The sequence below is a fragment of the Schistocerca piceifrons genome, chromosome 2, assembly GCF_021461385.2.
Source record: "Schistocerca piceifrons isolate TAMUIC-IGC-003096 chromosome 2, iqSchPice1.1, whole genome shotgun sequence".
Lineage (NCBI taxonomy): Eukaryota > Metazoa > Arthropoda > Insecta > Orthoptera > Acrididae > Schistocerca > Schistocerca piceifrons.
This window is the reverse complement of record NC_060139.1, coordinates 741,698,558-741,713,217: the sequence shown is the minus strand read 5'-3', so window position 1 is coordinate 741,713,217 and position 14,660 is coordinate 741,698,558. Positions and strand designations below refer to the sequence as shown.

The window sequence follows — 14,660 nt, the reverse complement described above, 5'->3', positions numbered from 1 at the left end:
GCCAGTATAAATGGAGGAGGAGAGTGCTGCGTTGTCAGCATTGAAGTAGAAGTAGCAGCAGAATGGGTCAGTCAGGAGAGCTCACTGAACTTGACCGTGGACTGGTCATCGTACATGACCTGAGTAACACATTTCTGTACTCATTGCTAAGCGATGCTTGATGTGGTGTAAAGAGCGACGCCAGGGGACAGCGGATTACTGGAAACGAGTGATTAGTCACCTCTACGATGTGGCAATTCGATGGAACTGTTTGGGTTTGGCGAATGTCTAGAAAACGTTACCTGCCATCATGTGTAGTACGTAGGAGACGGTATGGTATGGGAATGTTTTTAGTGGTTATCGTGTGAACCTGTTTTTGCGCTTGACATAATTCTAAATGCGGAAGGATGTGAATACACCTTACAGCACTGTGTACTGCGTTCAAAGGTGGTGATTGTTGGTATCAGCATGCCATTGCATCCTATCATAAAGTACCATCTTAAAGCAACAGCCTGTGTATCTTACCGTTCCTGAAATGGACTGGCCTATGCAGAATCCCGTCCTGAACCCAATGGAACGCATTTGGGATGAATTAGAACGACTTCGCTCTAGACCCCAGCGTCCAACATCACTACCTTCTCGGCTCTGTAGGAAAACGATCTGCCAGTTCTCCATATACTGTCAGAGACGTCATAAAACGAACAGAGGACATACACCATATTAATTTCCACTAATAAGTGTCCGCATACTTTTCATCAGAAAACGTATCTGTAGCCGTGAGTGGAATCCTTAGGCAGAGATAAAGCGGAAGAATGGTTCAAAAGGTTCTGAGCACTATGGGACTTAAAATCTGAGGTCATCAGTCCCCTAGAACTTCGAACTACTTAAACCTAACTAAACTAAGACAGCACACACATCCATGCCCGAGGCAGGATTCGAGCCTGCGACTGTAGCTGTCGCGCGGTTCCGGACTGAAGCGCCTAGAGCCGCTGGGCCAGACCGGCCGGCAAAGCGGAAGACATCTATAGCAATGGTGTCTGCAACACGCGAAGACGCCACTAAACCGAAACTTTCAGTACTTACAATCAAAGTTCACAGTCATGATGACAGCCGGGATTTGCACCTGTGAACCTCGCAGTACAGGAAGACGCCCCTAAAAAGTTACGGGCAACTGTGTTAGTGTGATATTTATGACTAGGGAAGGTTGTTAGTAGCCGTGATGGATTGTAACAAAAGTTCGCAATATATTCTTCGTTGAAGAAAAATCGACGTCCAGAATGAATCTTTCTCTTTTGCAGCGGAGTGTGTACTATTTGAGACTTCCTGACGGATTAAAACTGTGTGCCGGACCGGGAATAGAACCCGGGATGTTGCCTGTAATCGGAAATGCTCGTGAAAATCAAAGATCGGGTTCTAGAGCATATTTATAATCTGCCAGGACGTTTCAAAAACAGCGATTATCTTGCTCTGTACGTCAAAACTCGGTAATTTTTGACGCACTCAAGACTGAAGTTTTCTTTTTCGCTCAGCTCTTAATAACCGTAAGCGGTACGCGAGCTAGTTGAACGAGCCAATGGCAAGGGGACGCTCTTCGGATTTGCAAATATGAGTTTTAGCGGGTGCCTATTGTTTCTGATGAAGCCTTGCAGCTTTAAACAGTGTAATAACAGAAGCTGCTCCGAAGGTAATGCCTTCAGTGTGATTACTTTCGATCAAGATGTGATAGGCAGGGATATGTAACCGGGGAGGCTATTCTTTCCCATGTATACTCACTTTTATTGTTGATCGATGACTAGTTCGTGATTGCCCCGGAGAAGGCATTTGTTATGGGGCTGTGTGTGAGATACGAGCATGGGACTGAATCTAGCGTGCTTTTCCCTTTGGTGAGACTTCGCAGTGAAGATAGGTTGATTTCAACAGTCGCATTACTGTTACAGCGTATTTCACGAAGCACACCGCAGATCTTTGATAAGAGACTTTCTTTTGCAGCTCCATTGCGCCTTACCAGAGGGAACTGCGTTGAACTCTTTTGGTAATCACGCCACTCTTTCAGATGTTTTTTTGAGTAACGAGAAAGAGAATATGGTTTGGGTAATATTCAACTTTAAGATGGAAAATTTTTCCCTAAATGTCATATGAGGAAGTTTGAAGAGAAAATTGTCATTGATTCCTTATCCAAATTAAACGACGTTGTCATTTCTCTGCTGTACAGTTTGCAATAAACCTTAATATGGAATGATCGGGTAGGGGGCCATCAGAGAGGGTTGTGACGGTATTTTTGAGTTCATCGTAACAGCAGCAGGAGTGTCGGTTTATAGCAGCTGAGCGAAGCACGGCGCGTGCGCTTTATCGCAGTGCAGCCGTCACCACTGGGCTTATCCACTCGCTTTCGCCTATGTCAGGTTTCTGCGAAAAACTGCTGGCATCTCTGGTTCAATGCCCTAGGCTGCAACGAAAACGCTCTCAGCGTTCGCTCGCTCCTATGCCGAGACATGACTGCTCGGCGGATCGAAACATTTAATTCGATTCGTTGCCTTACGAGTGGCTATTCAAATTTGAAGTTGCTTTTACAGACATTCATTCGAAATTTGTAGGCTCGCCTTCTAGGCAACAATAGCTGCCGATAAAATTTTTCATTAAAATGTGTACTAAATGTTTCCTGCCTGATCTACACAGTCAGTTTGATACTAGTAAAACCAAGTTTGATTATGATACGAGCCGATAATATTAAAACCGGACTCCAATAGAAAGAAAAATAATACAGTAAAACAAGCATCGATACTTTCCCAACGCAATGTATTATCTGTTGGTAGACGTGTCTGCCTTGAGATAAATGTCAACTCTTGCACTTACCAAACTCTCTTGTACTCTTCGTGCATAGCCTACGTCTAGCACGGTTGTCACCAGTTGGTTCCACCCACGGAAGGATCCCAGTGCAAACAGGTACGAGTTCGTGCCAGCTGTTGCTGTCTGTGTAGCTACTATTCCTGTTTCTAATATTGTGCACAAATTGTATTTTAATGCAGTCGCAACTGCACGTAACTAAGTAACTAGACTGCGCTTGTAAGCTTATGGAAGACAAAGCACTATCTTTAACAACACATGTGCTCGCGATAAGCGCCAGCCGTGCCCTTGACTTGAACACGGTCTTTTTCGTTGCCGTTGTCCCGGATGGGTTGGAGGACTCCTCCAGGTGCGAAGTTTGTGATACATGGAGTTGCTGCGCTATCTCACATGCAGCACTACATACACCGCCTTAACATTATTCCTCCTTTTTTTATTTTGCGTCTGAATTTTCGTGTTTTTAGGTTATAGGTTTACTGCAATTCCCAATGAATATCGAAAAATTACGCTGTTAGCTGTAAAGCATTTCTTCACCGTCAGGCTAACTTGGTGTGTCACTTGTCTGGTTGGCTCTTTGTTCTCCTCAGCAGCTACCCTGATGATATTCAGCCGTTCATCTCGTGGGCCCACTTTTCTTGGGTGCGCTTCTGTCTTCGACCAACACGAAGTGTGTGCAGCTGGAGCCGTTGTTGGCTACCTAGCTGGACTCCAACGACCTGTCCTGCTATAAGATAACGTGTGGTTTGCAAGTTGCTTCATGATGAGGTTGTTGCTGTTGTGGTCTTCAGTCCGAAAGACTGATTTGATGTAGCTCTCCATGCAACTCACTCCTGTGCAAGCTTCTTCATCTCCGAATAACTACTGCACTCTGCATCCTGCTGGATCTGCTTACTGTGTTCATTTCTTCGTCTCCCTCTACGTCTTTTACCTCCCACGCTTGCCTCCAAGACTAAATTGGTGATCGATTTGTCTAAGAATGTGTCCTATCAACCGATCCCTTCTTCTAGTCGTGCTGTATCACATATTTCTTTTCTCCCCAATTCTCTTTTCTCCCCCAGTTCTCTTTTCTCCCCCAATTCTCTTTTCTCCCCCAATTCTCTTTTCTCCCCCAATTCTCTTTTCTCCCCCAATTCTCTTCAGTGCCTCCTCATTAGTAACATGATCCACCCAGCTAATCCTCAGCATTCTTCTGTAACACCACGTTTCTAAAGCTTCTATTCTCTTCTTCTCTAAACAATTTCTTGTCCACGTTGCACTTCCATACATAGCTACAATCTACAGTTTTGTACTACATAAATACCTTCAGAAAAGACTTCCTAACACTTAACTGTATATTGGATGTTAACATATTTCTCTTCTTCAGAAACGCTCTGCTTGCCATTGCCAGTCTACATTTTATATCCTCTGTATTTAAGTTGTTTTGCAGTAGCATCACATTTGAAACGCCTCTGTTGTCTTCTTGGCTAAACTGTTTATCGTCCATATTTCACTTCCATACATGACTACATTCCATATAAATACTTACAGAAAGACTTGTTTCATATGTCCGATGACATATGGAGCAGCTCCGATGTTTTGTATTCCGCGTACCCACATCCATGTTGTCTAGTTGGCCTAATTCAAGTAATGTCTTATGGGTTCTTTAACATGAGTTAATGTTGTCGATTATTTGTCGATCAGGGGTATTATTGGTAAAGTATACACATTTAGAATTAGACTGGCTTCGTCAGCTTCTAATAATGAAAGCACATTACGACCACTTTTAAAGTACTGATAACAATAATGTCGTGCAGTCCAGTCAACCACTTTGGGAATTTTGCTCGTTCTGTATGCAAACTGATAAACATTAAACGAGACGATCTTATGTCATTCTGCAGAACTGCTTCCTTTACTCAAATATCTTTGATTTACAATTTATCACCACTGTTCGTTAATCGTCGTCACAAAATAACGCGTTCAGTATTGCCCGAATGAGGTTTTCTAAGCTACCTGCTTTGTTGGTGGATTAGACTTCCTGAGAATTTGCCCAATTAATCTTTCAGGCATCTGCCTTGCCTTCAGTTGCATTTATGTGGTGTCTTTCCGCTATACATCGCTACGTAGTCGTACTTGCAGGTATCTTGTGGATGTGACTATTTCCAGTGATTGACCACAGTCGTATAATGATGCAGTAATGGGTTTTTCTGCCCATTTATGTGCAATATGTTAAATTTATTTACGTTGAGGGTCAACTGCCAATCCCTGCACCAAGCGTCGATCCTCTGCAGGTCTTCTTGTATTTCGCTACAATTTTCTAGCTTTGCGACTTCCCTTTAAATAAGAGCGTCATCCGCGAAAAGCCTAATGGAACTTTAGACTTTATACGCTAGTTCATTTAAATATATTGTGCAGTGTAATGCTTCTATAACACCCTTAGGTTGTAAACTCCTTATTGATCGGTTAATGCGGTCATACGACCATGATAGCATATGCCAAATTACCTAATGAATTTGATTTCGGACAAGGCTATCGTCTCCGAAAAAAAAGATAATCTGGTTAGTGGAGAGAAGTGTACAAGAAGTTATTCTAATAACTATCCTACTCTAGCACTTTCTACTTCTATGTATTTTGTTTAAAACTTAAGACAGCGCCATCACTCATGTAAATACGAATGAAAGAGGGGTATTACGTGACTCAGAGTACACTACGGGTCTAACTGAAATAATACAGGAATTAATTAATACGGTCGCCAGCTCAGTTGGGCAATGTCTGCTCAATATCTAAATCATAATACACGCAGCACTGAAGAAGTACTGATTGTAAGTGTTGCAACAGATCGTCGACATACGTTTCCGACAACACAACACGTTAGGAAATAATAATGAACAAAGAAAGCAATTGTCTTACATCGTTAACACTCAGATACGTTAATTTGGAAAAGATACTTAAACTTGTTATTGAAAAGCAAATAATTGACTGGAGGTAGCTTTCTTGTTGCGACAATAATCTATGTAACCATAGATTAACGTCTATTTACATTAATTAGATTCCTGGATATCTCAAGCTAGTTTCGATGGATTGTAATCACTGTGAAAATTTACTGGGTTAAATAAGCAGCTCTTGGCTTTCAACAGACCGGCAACGCCGAAATGCGATCCAAACCGCCACACAACAGGATTATTACAATAGACACAGATATGACACATATAAACGTAACTTTTTCTTTTCTTAGATTTAAGATTGCCAGAATTACTTTTACTTTGGTTTGTCTTCATTTAATTAGCAAGAATAACTTCGCTTCTGAAAATTATTGAATAACAGAGTTAACTTATTGAGACTTCGCTATTACTTACTTACAGTTATCTTTCCGGTAAATAAACAAGGATGGCAATGAAAGCTTTTTATTAGCGTCTTCAACGACACTAGGGTACCCAGTAACTGGAAAGTAATTGGATCTTAAGTAGATGATAGTGACTGAGGATGACAAGATTAGGTACCTACAGTTTTAATTCATGTCAGTAAAATTATGGCACTGGGTAATGCCTGTCAAAGTTTCAAACGTGAAAGAAAGTGAAACGATCTTACACTTCGTTGCTGAAGTTAAGGCAACGTCTTCGTTACCGTTGACAATGCCCCTGTTGCTCCCTGCATACTGCAGGCACACCTTGATTAGCATTGATAAATTATGGGGCAAGATCTTGATGTTATTGTAGCCCCTTACATCTGCTCACACTTGTCGTACTCTTCGTGTCTCTCTAGTAACAATTCCCGCTCACACAAGCCAGACATTCTACAGTATACACGCCACATGCACGTGTTCACACTCACATCTCACAGCCAAGCAAATCTTACGCGCGTTCTGCTCGTAACGTCACGCATTCAGACACAGCGCTTCTACATAAGTTTTTGATCTGTGGCACTTTCCGTGACGGCTTTATCCCAGAAAAATTACACCTTAAAACAGAAAATTGCCGGCCGGGTTGGCCGAGCGGTTCTAGGCGCTATAGTCTGGAACCGCGTGACCGCTACGGTCGCAGGTTCGAATCCTGCCTCGGGCATGGATGTGTGTGATGTCCTTAGGTTAGTTAGGTTTAAGTAGTTCTAAGTTCTAGGGGATTGATGACCTTAGAAGTTTAGTCCCATAGTGCTCAGAGCCATCTGAACCATTTGAACAGAATAATTTACAAAAGTTACAATACATATTACATTACTAATTAACACATAGTATCTAAAGGTTTACAGAATAAAATAAGTATGTCATATTTAAAATAAACGTAATCGGCAAAAAAGTTTTGGTGGCGCATCTGTATTGCAGCGTCACAGGCTACACCCCAGGTTATTTTCAGATCTGAAGATTTTTGTCCGTTAATAATGACGTCAGTGTTTTGTACACTAGGAACGAAATAACACAATTGGCTCGATATTCCGTACGCTCGTTTTGTATTCTGTAGGCTGCATTTCGGAACTGTACCGAGCATCTTGTGGAAGTCAAGAATAACGCCATGAACCTGGACGCCTGTATCTACGCTTTGTGTGTCTCGTGGGCGAACAGAGGGAGCTGAATTTCATAAGATAGTTATTCGCCGAATCTATGATGATTCCTAGAGAGGTACCGGCCGGTGTGACCGAGCGGTTCTAGGCGCTTCAGTCCGGAGCCACGCTGTTGCTACGGTCGCACATTCGAATCCTGCCTCGGGCATGGATGTGTGTGGTGTCCTTAGGTTAGTTAGGGTTAAGTAGTTCTAAGTCTAGGGGACTGATGACCTCAAATGTTAAGTCCTATAGTGCTTAGAGCCATTTGAACCTAGAGAGGGGATTTTTCAGTCTCCAGAAATCTCATAATAGGCGAGCATAAAATGTGTTCCAAATTTCTACTGTACACGTCAGCGATATAAGCGTATAGTTTTGTAGGTGTGTACGACGACCCTTTCTGAAGAACGTTGATTTCGTGCGGGTTTTTTTCCCCTCTATGGAATTCTGTCCTCGTTGTCACACTGTGAGAGGCTGTTGGGTAGCCAGCTGCGTAATGCAGACGTGTGTTTCCGCCGACAGGCGCTGGAGGTGCGGAAGCGGCTGGAGGAGGTGCGGCTGCTGGAGTCGCGGAAGTCCGCGCGGCTGCAGGACCAGGACACGGACTTCGCGCGCCTCGCCGACATGGCGGGCGACCGCCGCAAGGCGCCCTCCGGCTCCATCGACGTGCCCCTCTCAAACGGGTGAGTCTGCAAGTGCCTAGCCCCTGCCTTCGCTCGCTGCTCACACGCTTCCTGCACTACTTAATACAACTTTGCGCCAGTTCGGAATCTGAGCCCAGGTGTGGGGATGTGGATGTAGCGCGACTTTTGGCTTAACTTCATAATCCTTAATTTAAAATAAGCCTGTGATCGTTAAAATCTTGGCTCTATCCTACTTTGTGGGGTCAGATGGCCCGCAGCATCGCAGAAACTTATCGGAACAAGTGACATCTCAGGGAGGCAAAGTGAGTTTCCTCAAACACACATCATATATATATATATATATATATATATATATATATATATATATATACTCGTCTGTATTACTAAGCTTATTTGTGCATTTGAAAGGACCCGATGTTCGGTATGAACATGCACGACTTTACAAGGCATGATCCCGTTGCTTTTCGTCATCCTTTGAGCTGACATATCCAGAAAGATATAAGGGACCTACAGTTCAACGTGGACTCCGGACGAAGGTGTAGCTTTGCGTTGTCACATTAGCAATTGTCAAAGGTGAAGGGATCGATAAACACACACCCAAATATATACACTACTGGCCATTAAAATTGCTACCCCAAGAAGAAATGCAGAGGATAAACGGGTATATATTATACTAGAACTGACATGTGATTACATTTTCACGCAATTTGGGCGCATAGATCCTGAGAAATCAGTGCCCAGAACAACCACCTCTGGCCATAATAACAGCCTTGATACGCCGGGGCATTGAGTCAAACAGAGCTTGGATGGCATGTACAGCTACAGCTGCCCATGCAGCTTCAATACGATACCACAGTTCATCAAGAGTAGTGACTGGCGTATTGTGACGAGCCAGTTGCTCGGCCACCATTGACCAGACGTTTTCAATTGGTGAGAGATCTGGAGAATTTGCTGGCCAGAGCAGCAGTCGAACATTTTCTGTATCCAGAAAGGCCCGTACAGGACCTGCAACATGCGGTCGTGCATTATCCTGCTGAAATGTAGGGTTTCGCAGGGTTCGAATGAAGTGTAGAGGCACGGGTCGTAACACATCTGAAATGTAACGTCCACATTTCAAACTGCCGTCAATGCTAACGAGATGACTGAGACGTGTAACCAATGGCACCCCATACCATCATCCAGGGTGATACACCAGTATGGTGACGACGAATACACGCTTCCAATGTGCGTTCACCACGATGTCGCCAAACACGGATGCGACCATCATGATACTGTAAACACAACCTGGATTCATCCGAAAAAATGACGTTTTGCCATTCGTGCACCCAAGTTCGTTGTTGATTACACCATCGCTGGCGCTCCTGTCTGTGATGCAGCGTCAAGGGTAACCGCAGCCATGGTCTCCAAGCTGATAGTCCATGCTGCTGCAAACGTCGTCGAACTGTTCGTGCAGATGGTTGTTGTCTTGCAAACGTCCCCATCTGTTGACTCAGGGATCGAGACGTGGCTGCACGATCCGTTGTAGCCATGCGGATAAGATGCCTGTCATCTCGACTGCTAGTGATACGAGGCCGTTGGGATCTAGCACGGCGTTCCATTTTACCCTCGTGAACCCACCGATTCCATATTCTGCTAACAGTCATTGGATCTCGACCAACGCGAGCAGCAATGTCGCGATACGATATACTGCAATCGCGATAGGTTACAATCCGACCTTAATCAAAGTCGGAAACTTGATGGTACGCATTTATCCTCCTTACTTGAGGCATCACAACAACGTTTCACCAGGCAACTCCGATCAACTGCTGTTTGTTTATGAGAAATCGGTTGGAAACTTTCCTCGTGTCAGCACGTTTTAGGTGTCGTCACCGGCGCCAACCTTGTGTGAATGCTCTGAAAAGCTAATCATTTGCATATCACAGCATCTTCTTCCTGTCGGTTAAATTTCGCGTCTGTAGCACGTCTTCTTCGTGGTGTAGCAATTTTAATGGCCAGTAGTGTATATAGTATTTGAACTGTTGCACATTTTCGTATCAATACAAGCCACCCCTCTGTTATCGAAAAGAAAAGAAATGGTTTTTAATGCAACATCAGTATTTTACTGTCCAATAATGAAGTACATTATGATATTTTAGGATCGCAGCTGTACGTTTTATATGATAGGATAACTTTATTTATTTACAGTCTTACACGATGGTTTGCTTACCACAGTGCATTACGAAGCTTGATCCTATCGTAGTTGGTATGCTGTTGCCTACATATGGCCTGCAAACAGGCTCACCCGGCTGTTATGGGAGCACCATGCAGTTTGATGTCAAGTTCAATATGCTGTGCAGCTTAAATTTTCACACGTACCTGTGGTGTTTCGTGTATATCACGTTAAGTGCCAGAAAAGTTCTATGACTAGTACTGAATCTTCAGATCTATTACTTTGAGCTCAGTTACCAGTAACACTGCTTCACAATCCACAACTAGTTTCCTTCAACATTCGTGCAACACTAGGACGGACATTAAGCTGTTATGCTAATAATCCAAGGAGCATATCTATCAAGTAACTCTAGTGAAATCCTCCATGTTTTAAGTCCCTTAGTGAGTTATTTCCTAATAATTTCGGTCCTTATCTTAAAGTTCCACCTTCCGTACACTAAGTAAACCTGCACGCCATTTAAAGGAGAACACCAGTGCATAGAACTGATTCTTTCCCTTTAAAAATTTATATAGATCGGTTATGATTACGTAAAATTAAGTCATTTAAACAATTGTGAATAGTTGTTACGTGAACAACTTTGTTTTCCTTTACTATCATAAGAGTTCTAGCGTCAGCTGTGAACGAAATGTAGTTAACTAAGTGTAATGCGCTTAGCTTGTGCACGAAGTCTGAAAATATTCTTAACATAGACAGCTTGCTTAATAGCTCATGTCAAATAAAGAAAGAAGGCCACGCGTTTCTCGCTTCATTTATAGCCGAAAAGAAGGTGAAATATGATTTCAGATGCCATCATATTTACAACGTAATTGTTACTAAGTTGTCTGGATTCAAGAGTGTTTGACGTAAAAGCAATCGATATGTATGATACACTGTATGTTTTTATATGCCTTCTCCATCTGAGAACAATAATGCTCTCTCCAAACATGACATATAGTAGTTCATTTGTCTTAGTTCTGCTTTTCTGTCTATCGCCAACAAGTCATGTAGTCAGCAGCAGAAGTACAATGAAGACACTGTGCAGCGTCTTTTGTTACGAGCAAAGTAGTTTTATCCTGCATCGTCGTGAAGAGAAGTTGATCTCGTACTTCTCAGCTGAAGTATTACAGTTTGTGCGGGAAGATGTCCATCTGTACTACTGTCATAACCATCAGGCAATTTTCATATAGTCTAAATGGGGATGTATGCGCAGTACTTGAAAAATAATAGTTATATCCCGAGTACAAATGTATTGTACCTAAAATTTTGAATTTTTTTACCGTTAATCTCTAGTTATCATGATGAAGAGAAATATGAAAATCTCTCTCATATATGTATTTAACAGTACTACAGCGCATTTCACTTCCGAAGCTTCCAACAAAGGTTTTAAAAAATAATTCTGTGTAAATTTTTAACGATTAATGTAATACTCCTTGCTGTTCTTCGTGACTGCTTCGTCGAATTGTATTTTCCATTACAAAATGTTTTATGGCTCTTTTTATCTTGTTTCATAAGTGATCTTACTTGTATCAGTGTCATTCTTGTACGGGGTGGGGCAAATAAGTGTTCCGGTCGAGTGGATACAACTGGACGTGAATTTGTGGATAGAACCACGCCCTGTGACGCGCTCACCACGTGTATGCCCGTCACGTGATCCACACCGGTTCAGAGCGTAGTGCGGGTTGTTGGGGTTGGAGGGGGTTGTTTTGGGGGAGGAGGCCAGACAGCGAGGTCATCGGTCTCATCGGATTAGGGAAGGGCGGGGAAGGAAGTCGGCCGTGCTCTTTCAAAGGAACCATCCTGGCATTTGCCTGGAGAGCGATTTAGGGAAATCACGGAAAACCTAAATCAGGATGGCCGGACGCGGGATTGAACCGTCGTCCTCCCGAATGCGAGTCCAGTGTGCTAGCCACTGCGCCACCTCGCTCTGTGGATGCGGGTTGTCAGTCTGAATGGAGGGCAGCAGCGGGTGTTCTTTGTGGAAAGTTACGTGACAACAAAGTCGTGGAAACGTTGTGGTTAGCTGTTTGCTGAGAAGTTTAATGCTGTCAAAGTGCCAACAAGGAGTGCCATGCAACGCATAGTCCGAAAATAGGGTCAGAATCTGTTTCGAACAGGTCAAAAAATTTTCCGAAACGTGCATGCACACCAGAGAACGCGGCTGCAGTTCACCAGAAAATGCTTCAGAGTCCTACCAGATCAACTGTATCTCCTTTCCTCTGCTGCGTTTCTTTGTAACATGGAACTCTGTTCTGCGGGTCGCTTTTATTTGCCCATCCTGTATTTTGGGTAGTTAAAGATTCAGCACCCAATGGTCTGTCATTCCTTGACACTTTATAGTGGTGCTCACTCTGCTGACAAAATGTCTGCAGTATGCACAGTCACGTACGAAGGACGTACGGATTGTGTGGCAGCTCATAGACGCAGCACGTTTTTGTACATTGGAGGTTAACTTGTCCACTGCTTTAAACGCAGCGGTTTAAGCCGCCGGCCTTCTGACTAATCTTGGCGCAGGACTCCAGTTTATTTTTTGCTTGTTGTGCAGTCTAGAATGTTGGCACAGGTGACTGAAGTTCTAAACATCCCAGTCTTCCATTCGCCAACGTCGAGTATGGCTCTGAGCACTATGGGACTTAACATCTGTGGTCATCAGTCCCCTAGAACTTAGAACTACTTAAACCTAACTAACCTAAGGACGTCACACACATCCATGCCCGAGGCAGGATTCGAACCTGCGACCGTAGCAGTCGCGCAGTTCCGGACTGAGCGCCTTAACCGCGAGACCACCGCGGCCGGCAACGTCGAGTAGTTTAAAAGTTTAATGACTTGTGAAGAAACTAAATGCGTTAAGTTTCCCAACACAGTAAATTAAGTACATTTCAACTGTGCAAAAGAACGAATAATGGTGGAGTTCACATAAACGTAAGTTGTTTTCAGGAAGTAATGAGAGAATGACAAGAACGTCGAAGCTGTTGTGCTATAGTACAGCAGAAGGGCCACAGAAAATTACGAAAGAGGCAGTGAAGCGATGTGGAGAAACTCATATGAAAACCAAACTAATGAGCACATTTATATGCTAGTATATCATACATATTGCTTGTTGTGTCGATTTGAGGTGGAAGGGTTCCACGCTCTAATCGAGATGATATACATAAAGATTACTGGATATTCACGTGTTTCACTTACTATGGGATCCCGAAAATTGAGTAGCGGACTTCAAAGACGGCGACTGGCTAACAGTTACCAGGGTTCAGTTCTGGGGGAAGGAGGTTACAGTTTGTTAAAGTCTTAATAATTATGATGATGATGATCCGTTTACATCAATGCGTAACACTTCGCTGTAGCACAACTTCTATTAAATTGCAATTCAAGGAAATACAGGATTGGAAAAGGTTTCGCCCGAAAATTTAAGTAGTACATGTGTCATGCAACTGATTTAAGAAATATAATAGCAACAAACTCTCGAAACTTTGACAACGTCACAATTTAATCGATATAAAATTGTAGTGTGCACTTACCATTGGCAGTATTCCACTTATCACTACAATTGTTAACCACGTCTGCAGACTGTGGTTATTTGAGCATATAAGTGTGAGTTTTGTTGTTTCTTTCCTCCGTTTACGCCCAAATAATTTGCTTGCTCGTGGACATCAAGTATCCTTTGTTAAATACAGCTTCTGACCATCTAGACTTTGTCACCATTTTCAAATCTCTTGGTTTTCAAGCCACTTTAGCCTCCGTAAGTTATCTAAGAAATTTGGAAACTGACCTACGTAAAAACAAACATTTTTGCTAAAGTGGTTTTGGGGTGGTGGCACGACCCCCAGGAACCACCCTCCCCCACTGCGATTGGATTCACACCTGGCAACAGGCGTCTCATAAGAATGACTCAGTTACCCAAGAGTAGTAGTAATGGACCAAAAACGTGGATAAGGAATTGGCAGTGCGAATAGATGCGGTGACTATACGTTGCTATGAGATTTCGCCTCTATGTGGACATACAGCTTCTTCTTCTTGGTCTTATCCCGTGTCTTCACAAGGTCGAAATTTTAATGTGGATTTGGCAATGTTAATGATAGAGGGTGGCCGCTAGATGCCGTTCCTGTCGCCACCCTCCCCCTTTCATCCGTCAGGACGGAATTTGTGTAATCCAACTGTCTGCATGTAGCGTAACCCGTGACAAGGTGTGAGAACGTTTTAGAAATGTTTGCTAATCTCGAAACTTAGGCGGGGCGTGGGTACCAGCCTGGTATTGGGCGTGGGTACCAGCCTGGTATTTGCCCAAACCGATGTGGGGAACCACATTCGGACTGGCCGGCACACCGGTCCTCTTTGTTAATCCGCCGTGCGGATTGGAACCTGACCCTACGCGACCCCGTCCGCCCCCCTCCAGAATTCCGGAAACGGTGTGCTAACTCCCGCGGCCAAGCATGCGCGTTAGGTGTCGATTCAGCACCCTCGAAATGTACAATTTCGCTTTCTCGCAGGCTTGACGCACG

General features: G+C 43.5%; 1 protein-coding gene across 1 annotated transcript in view; it reads left to right on the top strand.

Annotated features, from left to right (window-relative positions):
* Positions 1-14,660, top strand: part of LOC124777497 (zinc finger protein 395) — a 534,083-nt gene that overhangs the window by 135,097 nt on the left and 384,326 nt on the right. Inside the window, exon 2 of the mRNA XM_047252940.1 lies at positions 7,855-8,015. Within this exon, the coding sequence (XP_047108896.1) occupies positions 7,855-8,015 (161 nt within the window). The remainder of the gene's footprint in view (positions 1-7,854; positions 8,016-14,660) is intronic.